The sequence below is a fragment of the Eleutherodactylus coqui genome, chromosome 7 (assembly GCF_035609145.1).
Source record: "Eleutherodactylus coqui strain aEleCoq1 chromosome 7, aEleCoq1.hap1, whole genome shotgun sequence".
NCBI classification, from domain to species: Eukaryota; Metazoa; Chordata; class Amphibia; order Anura; family Eleutherodactylidae; genus Eleutherodactylus; species Eleutherodactylus coqui.
This window is the reverse complement of record NC_089843.1, coordinates 17,229,240-17,244,584: the sequence shown is the minus strand read 5'-3', so window position 1 is coordinate 17,244,584 and position 15,345 is coordinate 17,229,240. Positions and strand designations below refer to the sequence as shown.

Genomic DNA, 15,345 nt, shown 5'->3' with positions numbered 1-15,345 from the left:
GTCTATTAGCTAGAAAATGGCGCTAAACATGCAGGGAAGGAAATGCAATTGTCTTGAGTACCGCATGGTGTTCGTCTCAAGTAACGAGCATCTCGAGTACCCTAGTACTCGAACAAGCATCAAGCTCAGACAAGTGTGCTAGCTCATCTCTATTACGGTGATGATCTCCACCCGGTAATGGGCGGTTAACTCCTTCAATAATGCAGACTTGTAGAAAGGAAAAATCTCTTTTATGAACCAAAAAGAAATGGGATGAAACAGCCGATACATTTTTCCTTCCAGCGTGTTCAATATCAGATATATGTCTTCATGTCCTGGTTTATAAACTGCAGACACCCCACATACTGCACTTGGCAGGACAGACATGTGATGAGATAAATCACAGCAGTAGGATTACAGTTTATATATTCAGCTATGCTGAACGTTTTCTCGTGACACAAAGTTTTCTGTAGTGTGAACAATAGAGCCTGGATAGTGAAGCCAAGAGGACGATTCAATTGAATGTCAATCATCATACTGGGTGATAATAAATGCTGCAAGGTGCGAGCTTCTTTAGCTACAAATTTAGAGTCCAAATCAAGAATTCTGGCAAAATCCCTGTCAGCACGCAATAAAGCGAGATATTTCTGCATAATCTGACATATTCTACACTTTTTGGAGTTAAAAAAATCATCATGCCCCTCCCATTACGGCATGGCTGTGGTTTAACTCTTAACAAATCAGTACGATTTTTTTCAGCAGAAATTTTTTGGGCCCTAGACAACATCCAGTTCAGAAAGTGTGAGAAAGAAAAAAGAGGTGATAAAAAGGATTAACAGAGAACGGTCAGGTGTAATTAAGGAGAGTTTGCAGTTCCATGGTCGGAGTAGTTCAGCGAGTTACCCAAGGTAGAGTGAGTTGACCAATCCACTCCCTTGGCATCCAGCTGCAGAGAAAAACAAAGATCCTTTCCAAGGTCCATCTTCATCTAACAGTGAGTTATAGCTACCCGGTGAAGTCAAAGCCAGGATCAGCCATACGGCCACTTGTTCCTACAGTCAAATCTAACTAAATTGGTTCATCTAAAGTTGCTAGTGGTGAAAAGTGTCCAGTCCATCTATCTTCAGAAGAGAGAGAGTGTTAAAGTCAGAGTATCATCAATTCGGTATTACTGTATCGTGCTTGCTTCGTACTACATCCTAGTATACCTGGTATAAATACGTCTTCACAGAATTGTAAAGTTAACCTGTCTTTGCAAATACCAAAGTTAGTAAACTGGACTCATCTCCGTTATTTCTGCGAGATATTATCCGGAGTGTCCAATTAGAATTTGGTGTAACCCTGACAAGGTCTAGGCCTCTGGCCATAAATGCAATACGTTTATTGGGGTGTTACAGATGTTTTGACCGAAGACCGCATTGCATTGCCTGACAGTTTCAGATCCAGAAATGAAATGTGAATTAAATCATACGAAAATGTAAATTGAGATTGAACTGAATATTATTGAGATAAATGACCAGGGTGGGAATGGCCGCCACACTGCTGGACCATGTGAACAGCAGTTCATCAATGTAACTGCTATACCAAACCAAATCTTGCTGAAATGGACAATCTTCATACAGATAATAGATAATGTCGCTCCCACCATGCCATACAAATGATGGCAATAAAAGGAGAGAACTTTACACCCATACTGCCCCTGTGAGCTGCAAGTAGAACCTGGAGTCAAAGGAGAAAATATTGTGTTTGAGCAAATATTGCACTATAGTACTCAGGTAATATCTGAGCTCAGGGGAGTATTAGCCACAGATCCCAAAAAACTGCTGTAATGCCAAATCCTTTAAATGATGGGGTATGACCATGTATAGAGAAGGGACACCAGCTGAAATCCACATGAACCCGCCCTGCCAGGACACATCAGTTAGTGCCCTAACTACATGCTTGGTGTCCCATATACATCCCAGTAATGAGGGAATCAAGGGTTGGAGCAGACTGTCAACTCATGAACAAATGGGTTCATTCAATTACCATATGCCGGCCACGATCAGACAAATAGGAGGGGAAAACCATCCTTATGTAACTTGGGGAATCAGTCAAAAATGGGGGATAACAGGCTGCTACACCTTGATACCACCAGCGTGATTTTGTGTAAGTACACCCAAACCAATACCTTTGTCTATTGGAGAAAATAACACTTTCTGATACTCTTCAGTGAGATCCTGTGGAGCTCATGATAAGTAAACACACCAGATAACATATGGAGATTGGGATGTCTGTACATAGTAGTGTCAAGTACGACCATAGCACCCCCTTTATCTGCTTGATCTATGACTATGTCCTGCATAGATTTAGGTTCACTAAGTGCCTTTTGCTCCCCAGCATACAGATTATAATTGAAATGCTGATCATAAGTGCTTTAATACAGCTGGATTAGATCCCTTTCAACATATTCCTGGAAAGCATCCAGGACAGCTGGACAGGACTGGATCAGGTAAAAACCCAGATTTGCAACAAGACAGGATCTAGCCAGACCAGTAACATCACCGGACCAGATTCACTTTGAAGATGTTGTAGATTAGATACAGTATATAATTCTACAAAGCACAAAGTTAAGAGATGATTGAGGTTCCGTTGCAATATCACTCACATCAGATGGACAACTGAAGCACCTGTTCTTGCCCACCCACAGTGAGGAGGAGACTGAATGGCGCACTGGTAGTACAAACACTCTAGCACTACATTCAATTTTGAGAAAACAACCAATTAATGGTATAAAAGCACATAATTCCTTTGGCAATTTTGCTCTTTTTACCAAGCAGCGGGTCGGCAGTAGTTACAGTAAATATAATTTCTAACAGTATTCCTTGTGATAAGTGTCCTTGCATTGCCACGTGGTGTAGTGAGTTGTTCTTTGTATTAATACAAATCAACCATATACCCCAGATGTACTGGTATTATTCCCATACAGTGTTCTCAGATTTGGGGTAAAGTGTAATTTCTCAAGGCTACATCTACTAACTGATTATTACATTAGTATTTAGAAAGTCTCTATGAAATGCTTATTAATGTACACACATAATAACCTTACTATGATTTACTGTAAAATACTTATTGCAATTAAATTGCATACCAAGGGGGTGAGGCAAGAATGTGATCAGCCTACATCAGTTTACTATATAGGATGTATTCAATAAATGTGCTTCAGAAGAAAAGCTTGAGACACCATACTATTTTACATGTTTCCTTCTCTTATGCATTGTAATTATAATTCGGTACACCTGATTGATACCCCTTGATACCCCTGAAGTATCACCTAAATTAAGTGATTACTTTAATAGTTCTTGAAGGAAAATGCGGAGAAGTGGAATGTTTGGGTCCTGTGGACAACAGATACCAGTCAGGCACAACAATTGTGATGAGTAGGACCCTTGTTCTTAATGCATTGTCTGTCTCTGCTGTCTGGAGAAAAGGTACAATCCTCTGCTTCTATTTCTTGCTGATCTACCAATCAGTATATTTTGTGTGAATGAATAGATGATGTCCGGACTGTGTGGACTGTGTTTGTAGTGTTTGCTATATAAGTAGGAGCTAAAGATTCTTCAAGTTGTCAATCAGAATGTTTGATGTACTTTGTTGAAAAGAATAGTTTGCACAATGGAATGTCTCCCCCTTTTCCATGAGTTTTGCGTACAGAGATAAAAACTGTCCCGACAGACAGACAGACAGACAGAGAGACTGCTGGAATAGAGAGAAATATTTAGTCTGATGAATTTGGATCATAAGAAGTAAAGCCTCTGCTTCAGCTTGGACAGTTAACAAGTATTCTTTATTAGGATTGATTCTAAAACTAAGCTTTATTGAGATTATATCTAAAATAATTAGGGCCCACAACAAACGGACCTGAAAGTCAAAGCATTGGTGACAATCAAGGTCTAATGAAAACATTACAACAACTTAGGCAAACATAATGTGAGGATATTCACAGTGTCAAATTCCTCACCTATAGATATAGTTGGCTTATGATACCTGGCCTACCAACTTACCTCCCACCTTATAAATGTTAATACCACTTAGAGGTGGGGAGAATTTCACCTACATTAGCTATTAGGGTTTGATAATCTAAATTTCCTGTATCCTATACTTATATTGATCCATTTTATAACATTCGCTGCACCAATTGTATTTATTGTGCAGCCAGGTGTCATAAGCCTACTATATCTATAAGTGAGGAATACATTTTAACTATCTATACTATGAAAGGTCCTCCTTTTTGCTAATAGATTAGTACACTGTCCCTGTGAAACTGTTAACAAGAAATACGCTTCGGCTTGGGATCGGTAATGAGTGTGAATAACCTGTATTAATGAATGTAACAGTATGTGAGACAAACTTTTGCTAGATGGATGTACCCTGTAACCTTCTCATACTGGTAGAATGGTGTTTATTCAGTATAATAGCTACCTCATTATTATGCTGTTTGGTAAGTAGAGTCTGGGACTCCACTAATCAGTTTAGACTTCTGGAAATGCCCGTTAGATAGGTAGTCATTCTGGGAAAGACAACTGCAGCAGACATTCTAGATTAATGAATTAAAGGGGTTCTGACATCAAAAAAAAAAAATTGTACTCACCTTGCCTGGCCTGGCCTGGCCTGATCGCCAGGCATGTCCCCTCCAGCCGGCATCTTCTTCTGTGCCTTTAAAGCAGAGCAGGAGCGGTCAAAAAGACCGCTTCCTGCTCTGGTCCGTCCGTCAGGCACTTCCGAGGTGAACGGACGGACCGCCCACAGCACGCACGTCACAAACAGTGCTTGCTGTGGCCGGCCCGTCCGTCCTGCTGAACTCCGGAGTGCTGCGCATGCGCAGTGGAGATGCAGCCCGTCCTGACTCCTGTCAGAGGGCACCTCTCCACTGCGCATGCACGCGATCCCGGAGCGGCGCGGCTCGTGCAGACATAAGAGGAGGAACAGCGCCTGCTGGGAGATGACCCCCCCGATGTCAACAACAACAGAAGAACAGGTAAGTATTATCTTTTTATGCTTTAGCAGCCATTAAACCATGGGTTTCCTGGGTCCATTAGGCAGACCAGGGAACAATGGCTGGTAAAGCATAAAAACAATATTTGTGTCAGAACCCCTTTAAGAATTTGAGGAAGCTTAATTTTTAAGTATGTCATTGAGGGATTGATATTTTACGGCTACAGGTGAGTTAAATGTGTGGGTCATGTGTGATTCTTACCAATTATGATCACTCTGAGAGAGCAAAAAGAGAGACAGTTATGCCCAAAACTGGTTGTCTTGATGCAGAGAAATGCAGTGAAGCAAGTTACAAGTCAGTTTACGCACTGTTGCGGGAAGTACCCCGCTGCCAGGTCATAAACTTACGCCCTGGAGCGGGAAAGGGTTAAAAGTACACTATACTGAAATGCTGAAATAATATAATATATTGTATGTTAAAAAAGATTTTTTTTAGTTATAACAAAATTGAAAAAGATTAAAAGTTTTTTTTTAAAACTCTTCCTGTTTTTAACATAAAACATACTAGTGTAGTAACGTAAAACAACCAATAATGGGAAAAATATGGTTGTCCCTCTCATCTGGAAAAGTTGTCCTAAACATGAGCACAACTGCACTAAACAACCGATCGGGGTGATGATGCATATTTTTCACTTTGAAAACTGTTATCTCTTGTCCTGATGCACCACGAGGGCCGTCCTCAGAGCTCTAAAGATGGGTCAATAATGGAAACCAGAAAATGACAGAACTTGGCTCTGCGTCCAAAAGGGCTACATGCTTCTTGTCTGGATTGGGGGTCGTCCTCAAGCCTGAAGAAGTCCCCAATCATGGGTTCAAATGTGTAGCTCTTTTTATTTCTTGATTGATATGAAATGCTGTTAAGTATTAAAGTGCTTTTCGGCAATGTGTGTGTTTTGGGATCAGCGCCGAGTTCTGTCACTTTCTGGTTACAAATCATATTTGTTCAGTACAAGCCCAATATATTAATATATTGCATTATTCATCCTAGATAGTGAACACGGTCAGAAAGTTGTAGTCATCTCATCTCAATTAATAAACTGTGGAGTCAGAGAAGCTATGTGACCATTCTGGTTGGTGCAGGAGGGTTGCTTGAAAGCGACTCTGAGTTTACAGGGCCAGTAACAACATGTGTACTTAGCAGTATTTTATTAACATAATTATATTAATATAGTAATCAAGAAAAAATAAAAAGAATCAAAATTAATTCTCATATATTGTTGTTCATGTGATGGACACTGTTAAATCTGGAGTTACTACAACGTTACATCACTTTAAATACTTTAGAAGGAGAGAAGCAATGAGCCATATCAGAGTATTGGAAATCCTGTGATTATCATGTAACTCGATCAAAGCACAGCTAATGCTCATAAGCCATATTCTTGTAATGTGATATTTATAAGTTATAACTTAATTTTCTGCATTATTATATTTTTTGAGTTGAGATCTGTTTTTAGAAGCAGAATATACACTTTTGGAAAAAATATACAGCCAAGAACTCCAGCACAGGAGGTCAATATGGCAAATATCTCCACAACCACCATGTATTTCCCTCTGGTGCTCAGATAAGCTGGGATCATGGCGATCCAGACACTGCAGAACAGCAGCATGCTGAAGGTGATGTACTTGGCCTCATTAAAACTGTCCGGTAATGTCCTCACCATGAAAGCAAGAACAAAGCTCACCGCTGCCAGGAGCCCCATGTAACCCAACATGGAGGAGAACCAGATATCTGAGCCTTCATTACACTGAATGATGATCTTTCCAGGATAAGTGTGATGATCAAACTCTACATATGGAGGTGAAACCAACAACCAAATAACACAAATGAGAACTTGTACAGAAGAACACACCAAGACAACATATTTAGATACTTTGAATGAGACAAACTTCACCAAGGAGCTGCCTGGTTTGGTGGCTTTGAAGGCGATGCAGACTGTGATAGTCTTGGCCAAAACAGAAGAAACGCCAATAGAGAATAAGATCCCAAATAATGTTTGCCTCAGTAAGCAGGTTATATGAACTGGATGACCAAGGAAGAAGAAGACACAGAGAAAGCTCAGGAAGATGGAGACCAGGAGGATGAAGCTCACAGTCCGGTTATTGGCTTTCACAATTGGAGTGTCCCAGTAATAAATGAAGAGTCCTGATATAAATAATGTGACAGCACAAAGAAATAAAGCAAGTGCTGAAAAAACATCAACCAAAATGTCCTTCTCATAAGATAGAAACTCATATAATTTGGGGACACATTTCACTTTCTTCTCATCAGGCCACTCTTCTTCAGGACATTTATGACAGATCTCACTATCTATAGTAGCATATATAAAATAGTAGATTTAGCATGCGGTATTCATATCTATATATATAAAGACAAGAGCCCTCACTGACTCGCTCACTGACTGACTCACTGACTGACTCACCACTAATTCTCCAGCTTCCCGATGTCGTAGAACCATGAAATTTGGCATGAGCATGGATTATGTCCAAAATAGGAAAAGTTAACAGGTCCCAACTCGATTATTCAATTTTAAGTGCAAAAAAATTATCATCCAAACTTTAAGTACATAATCTAATTCTCTCACTTCCTGATGTCATAGAAACTTGAAATTTGGCACGAGCATTGATATGTCATAAATAGGAAAAGTTAATGGGTCACAATTAGAGATGAGTGAGTGTGCTCACTAAGGCAAACTACTCGAGCGAGTAGTGCCTCGTGTGAGTACCTGCCCGCTCGTCTCTAAAGAATCGGGTGCCAGCGGGGAGCGGCGGGGATGAGCACGGAGGAACGGGGGGAGATCTCGCTCTCACTCTTTCCCCCCCACTCTCCCCTGCTCACTTCCGCATCTCACCGCTCTCCCCCGCCGGACGGCACCCAAATTTTTAGAGACGAGCGGGCTGGTACTCGTTCGAGTAGTTTGCCTTAGCTAGTACGCTCGCTCATTTCTAGTCCCAACTCGTTTATTCATTTCTAAGCGCAAAAGAATTAGCGTCCAAATTTTATGTACGTAATCTAATTCTCTCACTTCCCGATGCAACAAATAATTACACAAGTTTTTACCGCACAAATGTGAAATTTGCCATGCCCATTATTTGCATACTAATTATTGGAAATTTAAAGGGTTGCAACTTGATTATGTAATGTAACTAATAACACACATTTGTACTGCACAAACTTGAAATTTGGCATGACCATTCCTATGTTATGTAACATATCTGTACCCCGCAATATTAGAGACAGTTATCTTCTCAGCAATACAAAACGCATTTAGAAATATGAGTATATACTGACAGGAATAAGGCTGAAAGGCTGTAAAGTACAAAAGGAAGTGGACATGGACTGCTGGCATGGAGTGTGCCTTTAAGTATAACAAGGTGTTGCAACCTTCAGTCTGGGTAGGAAATTTGAATAAAAAGGGGCGTTACCTTTCAGGGTAAAAATGAGGAGTGTGTGAGGTGGCACATTTTGTGTAGTGGCATTTTCACATAAAGTCTGAAATAAATCTCTCTCCTATCTGCCTATACACTGAGAGGAATCTATATGATCTGTGTGTTATGAGCAGCATGTGAGAGGTGGACATTCTGTGTAGTGACATTTTCACATACAGTCTGAGATAAATCTCTCTCCTATCTGCCTATACATTGAGAGGAATCTATATGATCTGTGTGTTATGAGCAGCGTGTGAGAGGTGGACATTCTGTGGGGTGGCATTTTCACATACAGTCTGAGATAAATCTCTCTCCAATCTGTCTATACACTGAGAGGAATCTATCTGATATGTGTGTTATAAGCAGCATGTAAGAGGTGGACATTCTGTGGGGTTACATTATCACATAGAGTCTGACATAAATCTCTCTCCTATCGGCCTATACACTGAGAGGAATCTATCTGATCTGTGTGTTATGAGCAGCGTGTGAGAGGTGGACATTCTGTGGGGTGACATTTTCACATACAGTCTGAGATAAACCTCTCTCCTATCTGCCTATACACTGAAAGAATCTAACTGGCCTGTATGTAATGAAAAATATCTCTTCTATCTGCCTATGCACTGAAAATCAGCAAGAAATATGATTTATGAGAGAGGGGTTTTTAAAAAAAATATATAGAAATCTGCTGAAGTGATAAACCAAGGTCTCTCAGTTCAAGTATTCTGTTCATCTCAGTTTTAACAAGGGGCAATAACTGGCATGTTGACAGACAGGAGGCATCGCACAGTTATACTGCAATACTTTATCCGATATTTCAAGACTTACATGGCAGAAAAAACTTGCTTTCAATCTGGATTTGATACTATTGAAGCCCCTCCCACATGCCACAGATTGAGCATTTGCATATCTTGGCAACATCTCCAACTTGCTCAATTTGCATAACTTAACAACTTGTCCTTCTTGGTGTTGGAATTTCAATGTAGAGCAGTGTATCTTAGTCAGATGTGAACCCAGCCTTATTGCGCTTTGAATAAGCTGTAGCAACCCAAATGTAGTTGGTTCCCCATAATGGTGGCTGCATTAACCCCTTGACGACTGACCGTATGCCTTTTTCCAATGGCCATTAAGGGCCTTTATTCTGTTGCAATTGCTTTTTTATGGTGCTACATCAGAAGTCTGGCATGGGTCTCTAGTTCCATGGGGAGTGGTGCTTGGCTATTGGATAACAGCCTGGCACTTGCTCAAATGGAGCAGATAGGTGAAACCACCGATCCCCGCTGTTTAACCTTTTACATGCAGCGGGTGCTATGGCACTAGAAGGCTGGAATATAGCCTGAGAGTCTGCCAATTACGGTGGTCTACCAGCTCTATTGTAACACACTGCTAAATAAAAGAATGATAAAATATCTTGATATTCATCTCTCCTAGTGAGGCAAAAATAAAAAGTTATAAAAATAAGAAAAGAAAAAAATGTCAAAGCCCTACCTTTTCCCCTTTACCATGGGAATAAAAAAGAATTAAAATTACAAATCCGGTATTGCCACATTCGGAACCAAGAGAAAAAAGTTTGTGCCTTTTTTAACCAGCATGGTGCTTATTAAAAATAACACGGCAAAATGTTGTCTATCCCACTTTACAAAAATCAGAATGAAAAGCGATGAAAATGTTTTATGGCTCAAAAACAGTAAAATTATAAATTACAACACATCCTGCAAAAATATCCCTTGTATGCATAGGAAAAATGTTAGGGGTCTTTGAATGCAGAGAAAAAAAAAACAACATTTTTTAAAACCATGTGAAAAGCTTGCAAACAATTTATACAAATGTGATATTGACTCAATCATACCGAGCTGCAGCAGTAATTGAACATTCCATTTATACTGAATGGTGAATACAGTTAAAAAAAATAGCAAATGCAATTTTTGTAAATCTTGCTTCTGGGAAAAAAGTGGAATAAAAGCAATCAGAATGTTAGGTGTTTTCCAAAAATGGGGTAAATGAAGACTAGAGCTCATCCTGCAGAAAAGAAGCCCTCATTGAGCTCCGTTAATGGCAAAGTAAAAATTTTCTGGCTCTTGGAATGCTGCGACACAAAAGGAAATATTTATTTTAAAAAAATGTGTTTTTTGGGCACAAAAATATCAAACCATAAAAAACCTGCATAAACAACGTATCGCCAGAAATGTGCTGATCTAATGAATACTTTTATTATGTTACTTATTTTGCACACTGAACGTCGTGAAAATGAAATCCAAAAAACAAAATGGAGGAATTGTGATTTTTATTTCCCCAATCCCCCTAAAAAAATTATCAAAACTTATACATTATATGTACATCAAAATGATGTAATTAAAAACACAACTTTTCACTCAAAAACAATCCCTCATATGGGTGTGCAGATGGAAAAATTAAAAACGTATGGCTCTAAGAATGCAATGATGAAAAAAAAAAAAAAACAAGTTGGTAATAAAGGTGCAAACAGGCGTCGTCACTAAAGGGTTAATAGTCCTATAATTTATCGAGCTCTCTCAGACAAAGTATTATGTTATACATGTTAAATGCAATTAAAGCCATTGTGGGGAATGGTGCCCACTCTAAAGGTGCGTTTAGACTGAATGATTATCATTCACAAAATCATTCAAACAAGCAAAACTGAATGATAATCGAGCCAACGAATGAACGACGAACCAGAATCATGAGGTTCTTTGTTCAGTTGCAGCCTACATAAAAATCAGCGCCGGCTCGTGCCCTTGTCGGGTAATTTATATACTGATCGTTCACTGATGAAAGTGAAACACTGGCAAATTATGAATGAAGCAGCAACACTCCACAAGTAAAGCACCAATGGTGCGAGGCATACAGGGCATGCAAAGATTAAAGAGGACCCGACCCCTAGGATCCAAGGAATACTTCATGGAATAGGTAGATCAAGCAGCATAGCCAAGTCTTTGAAAAATCACTGCATTCAAAATGATGCTCCTCTATTGCTTCCAAATACAGAAAAAATGCAACGTTTCAACTCCTCAAGGGTCTTTGTCAAGGACCTCTGAGGGGTTGAAGCATAGAATTTTTTCTGTATTTGGAAGCAATAAAGGAATAATTTTGGATGCAGTGATTTTCCAAAGACTTGGCTATGCTGCCTGATCTACCGATTCCATGAATGTGAAACACTGAACAATAAGTGAATCTTGCAATCTGAACAGGCGGCTCATGTGCGGACATCATCAGCTCATTCACTTGAGCAGATGAGACTCGTGAGGTTCTCCTTGTGTCTATAAGGGCCATTAGTTTGATACCAAGTGTTTCCTCTGTACATTCCCTTTATGTTAACCTCTTGTTGTGCCGTCTGCTGTACATTTACGGCACTGTACAAGGTAATGAAAGGATAATCCTGGCAGAGAAATCTTCTCCCCATTGGATACACAATAGAGACTTACTATAATAATTTCTGTACTGAAGTTCAGCTCTTCTGGGACATTTGTATCTCACTCACACCAGACAGAATTTGTGTAGTTCAACCCGCCTCTTAAAATGTTTGGCACATCTTTTATTCCACCTTCCTGTTTACTAAGACTGATGTGAGAAACATTTGTTTTAATAAATTTGGCCTAAAGTATCAAAAAAGGAAGCAGATGGAATGATTTTCACCAAATGTACTAAAAGGCGCACAGTTCTGTCATGTTTTTACCTGACTGGCAGACAGTGAGAACTGAACTCCTCATCTGATATGACCAGGCGTAGAGTAGCACTTTGCATGAGCATTAACACAACTGTCCATTTCCATCACACCGTACTGTGAAATCCCACCTCTACTTGTGGAGGATTTTATTTTACCTATATCCGATAATTTTCAGCCTCTGTTCCTGTCTGCAGGTTAGTATATCCATGGTATGCAATATTCTTACCTGTTATATTGGACATTTCACCCTCAGAACATGGGACACAGTCATAGCAGCAGACATGATGTCCTCCATTAGAACGTTTTCTGTATCCTGGAGAACATCGATCATTACAGCGAGACTGCGGCTTCTTGAAGAGAAGAAATATGAACTGAAATACAGAGTGGTCCAAAGGTGTGGAGACACCAGAATTAAAGGAAAACAGTAGCTGGGGGGAAGCGGGAAGGGGGCAAATCTGAGAGAGGTGATGCCAAACATAGTTGCCATTTTGAAAGCAGCCGTCTTGGAACCAAGTCAATATTTTCCAATTGAAAGTAGTGCATGTGATATATGTATCTGATAGAGAATTTTATGAGGAACGCAAATCTATATTTAAGTGACATGTTGTGTATTCCTGAAATACCTCAGCAGAAATGCTTGGACAGGCATCCAGGATTGGGGTACTGTGCTCCCCAGGGATCAACACAATCTCTGCCCTCTCCTCGTCTCACATTAAAAGCTCTGTCACATTAAATTTGGATCCCTCATTCTCTACCTCTAGTCATCAGTTAGTATCATGTGTGTAACTGTGCGTGTATGTAAGATGGTGAAACAGTCCTCCTGCTGTGAATGTCCCTGTTTCTGTTGTAACTGTCATTTTGTTTTTGACCACAAGAGGTCACTGTGCTCTGGACTGGGAGAGAGAAAAAAAGAAGTACATCATGACCAGAGAGAGGAGGAGAGTGAAAGCGGAAGAGGTGCGTGTGAGCGAGCTGAGATGGGCTGGTGAGGACTGCAGCTAGCGAGAGAGACACTGCGATCCACCGGGAAAAGGACCCCAACGAGGACCGGAGCTACCGTGAGGGGAGCTGCATTAGAGACTGTTCCAGAGTTTGTCAGACTACCATCTTAACGGAGAAGATGGTCATTACAGACCGGGCTCAGAAGTAGCGGCGTCAGTGAGTTCATATGGTTCTTGGATGAAATCCTATTCCTGCGTTCCGGACAAAGTCTAAAGGTACCCACCAGACCCGGGTCAGCCAGGGAACTAAGGCCTCTGGTGTAACCGTGCACGCACCGCCAAACTGATTGAGACTAATAACAAGGCCTGTAGTTACCTAGTTTAGTTAGGCATACTGATGGCCGCCGGCCGCACTGCTGGGGACTGAGCTGTCCGACATAGTCCTAACACACAGAGAACTCTATACTCGTAGAGCTGTCTAAGGATATCTACAAGTCACACGTTACGCAACTGTACTTTGCCTTGACTTGTGAGCTATATATTGTTATATCTGTTGAGTGGTGTTGTGTAAGGGGAGAATACGGGTGTGTTGATAAGATTGTAAGCTCTTGTGCTGTGCCGCCGGTGCTTCCCTAGCATCCACACTGATTGTTCCGGCTTCCAGGGTGATAGAAGGTAATAGCGGCTGGTTAGAGACGGCCTGCGGCTAGGCAAAAGCTTGGAGGATATTGAAGGCGCACATTATAGAGCACAGCACTGCATGGCACAAGAGTCTCAGCTTCCCCGCTGAGCGTATGTAATTTTCTGGGGGAGTTCAGGTTGGTTAAGTGTTCTGCCAAATTAAGTAAAATCTCATTGCTACGGATTGGTTTTGAGTCGCGTCTTTTGTTCAGGACTTCGCTGTATTCTGGAAAGCCCACCCCGGTCGGCAGCTTACACTTGGCGTAGTCGGCAGGATACAGCGATCGTCATGGACGGAGACGTGGCAGGAAACATTCCCCTAGCGCCAGCGGCCCAGGGTGCCCCTGCGCAACAAGAATTCCTAGCCCCAGTACCTGTCACGCCAGCCCAAGTAGGGTACTTATCGGCTGGAGCACTAATGCAGCACTTGCCAAAGTTTAACGGTAAAAATATGGGGTTGCAGGACTGGACCGAAAGGGTACAAAGTATAGTTAAATTGAGTAATTTGATACCTGCGCTGCGTGCAGAGATAGCATTGGGGGCCCTGGAAGGCGACGCTAGACGGACCGTGATGGTACGGCCCGAGTCAGAAAGAGACACTTTGGAGAAAATATTCTCCCTGCTGGAGGGGGCACAGGGAGGGCGAACCAGGGTAGCGCAGTTGCGCAGCAGCTTCTTCAACCGGTCCCAGCGAGAGGGTGAAACGTTAATACAATACTCTAACGCCCTACAGGAAGTGTTGAATGAAGTGCAACGACGGGATTCAGGGGCCATGGGAGCTTTCAAGGAAGTGGACCGGCTACTACGAGACCAATTTATTCTAGGACTATCCAATAGATTTTTACAGGATAAACTGCAAGAGATGACCCGGGCAGATGCTGACCTGACATTTTATAATGTTTACCGGGCTGCTGTAGAGAGAGAAGAAGAGCCCATGGCTGTGAGTGTGAAGGCAGTGAGTAGCACCCAAGTGACAGGGGCCCGTGGAGGTCTTGAAGACTCCGAGTCCTTGAAGGATGTGGTCCAGGCCCTACGAGCAGAAATGAGAGAACTCCGCCTGGAAGTGTCCCAGATGAAGGCGGACTCATCCAGGGCCCCGGGATTGACCCCATCGTCCTGCCCACCTCCACAGAGAGTGTTCCGGGGGCAAGGATCCATTAATCCAGACCCATCCGGGGTGCGGGGATCAAGGGGACCTCTGTGCTGGAGCTGCCGACGGTATGGCCATATCGCTCGAGAGTGCCACCAACAGACGGAACCTGAGCTGGCTTTAAACTTCCGACTGCCGCAGTAACAGGGCATCCTGCGGCAGTTCCCTCAGAGCTAAGCCCACTACGCAATGAACGCGATCTCTATGCTAGCAGTCCCATTATGGAAGCTGAGCTGGAGGGCCAAAAGGTACACTGCCTAGTGGATACCGGATCGGAATGCACCCTGATGCCGTTGGAGTTTTTCGAGAGACACTTCGGGCATATGATGGAACCGGAAGATGGAAGTGTCATCCGGTTGACAGCTGCCAATAATGGTGCAATGGATGTACAAGGGATCGTCTGGATGCGAGTCCGGCTGTTTGGGCAGGACATTGGCAAAAAGCGGATCGTGCTG

General features: G+C 41.8%; 1 protein-coding gene across 1 annotated transcript; it reads right to left on the bottom strand.

Annotated features, from left to right (window-relative positions):
- Nucleotides 1-6,413: 6,413 nt before the first annotated feature.
- On the bottom strand, nt 6,414-14,276 carry LOC136573418 (vomeronasal type-2 receptor 26-like). Its single transcript, XM_066574709.1, has 3 exons — nt 14,253-14,276; nt 12,345-12,489; nt 6,414-7,321 (listed from the first exon to the last, which is right to left on the bottom strand). Exons 1-3 carry the CDS (start codon nt 14,274-14,276, stop codon nt 6,414-6,416), a joined length of 1,077 nt encoding a protein of 358 aa, XP_066430806.1.
- Between the last annotated feature and the right edge of the window lie 1,069 nt (nt 14,277-15,345).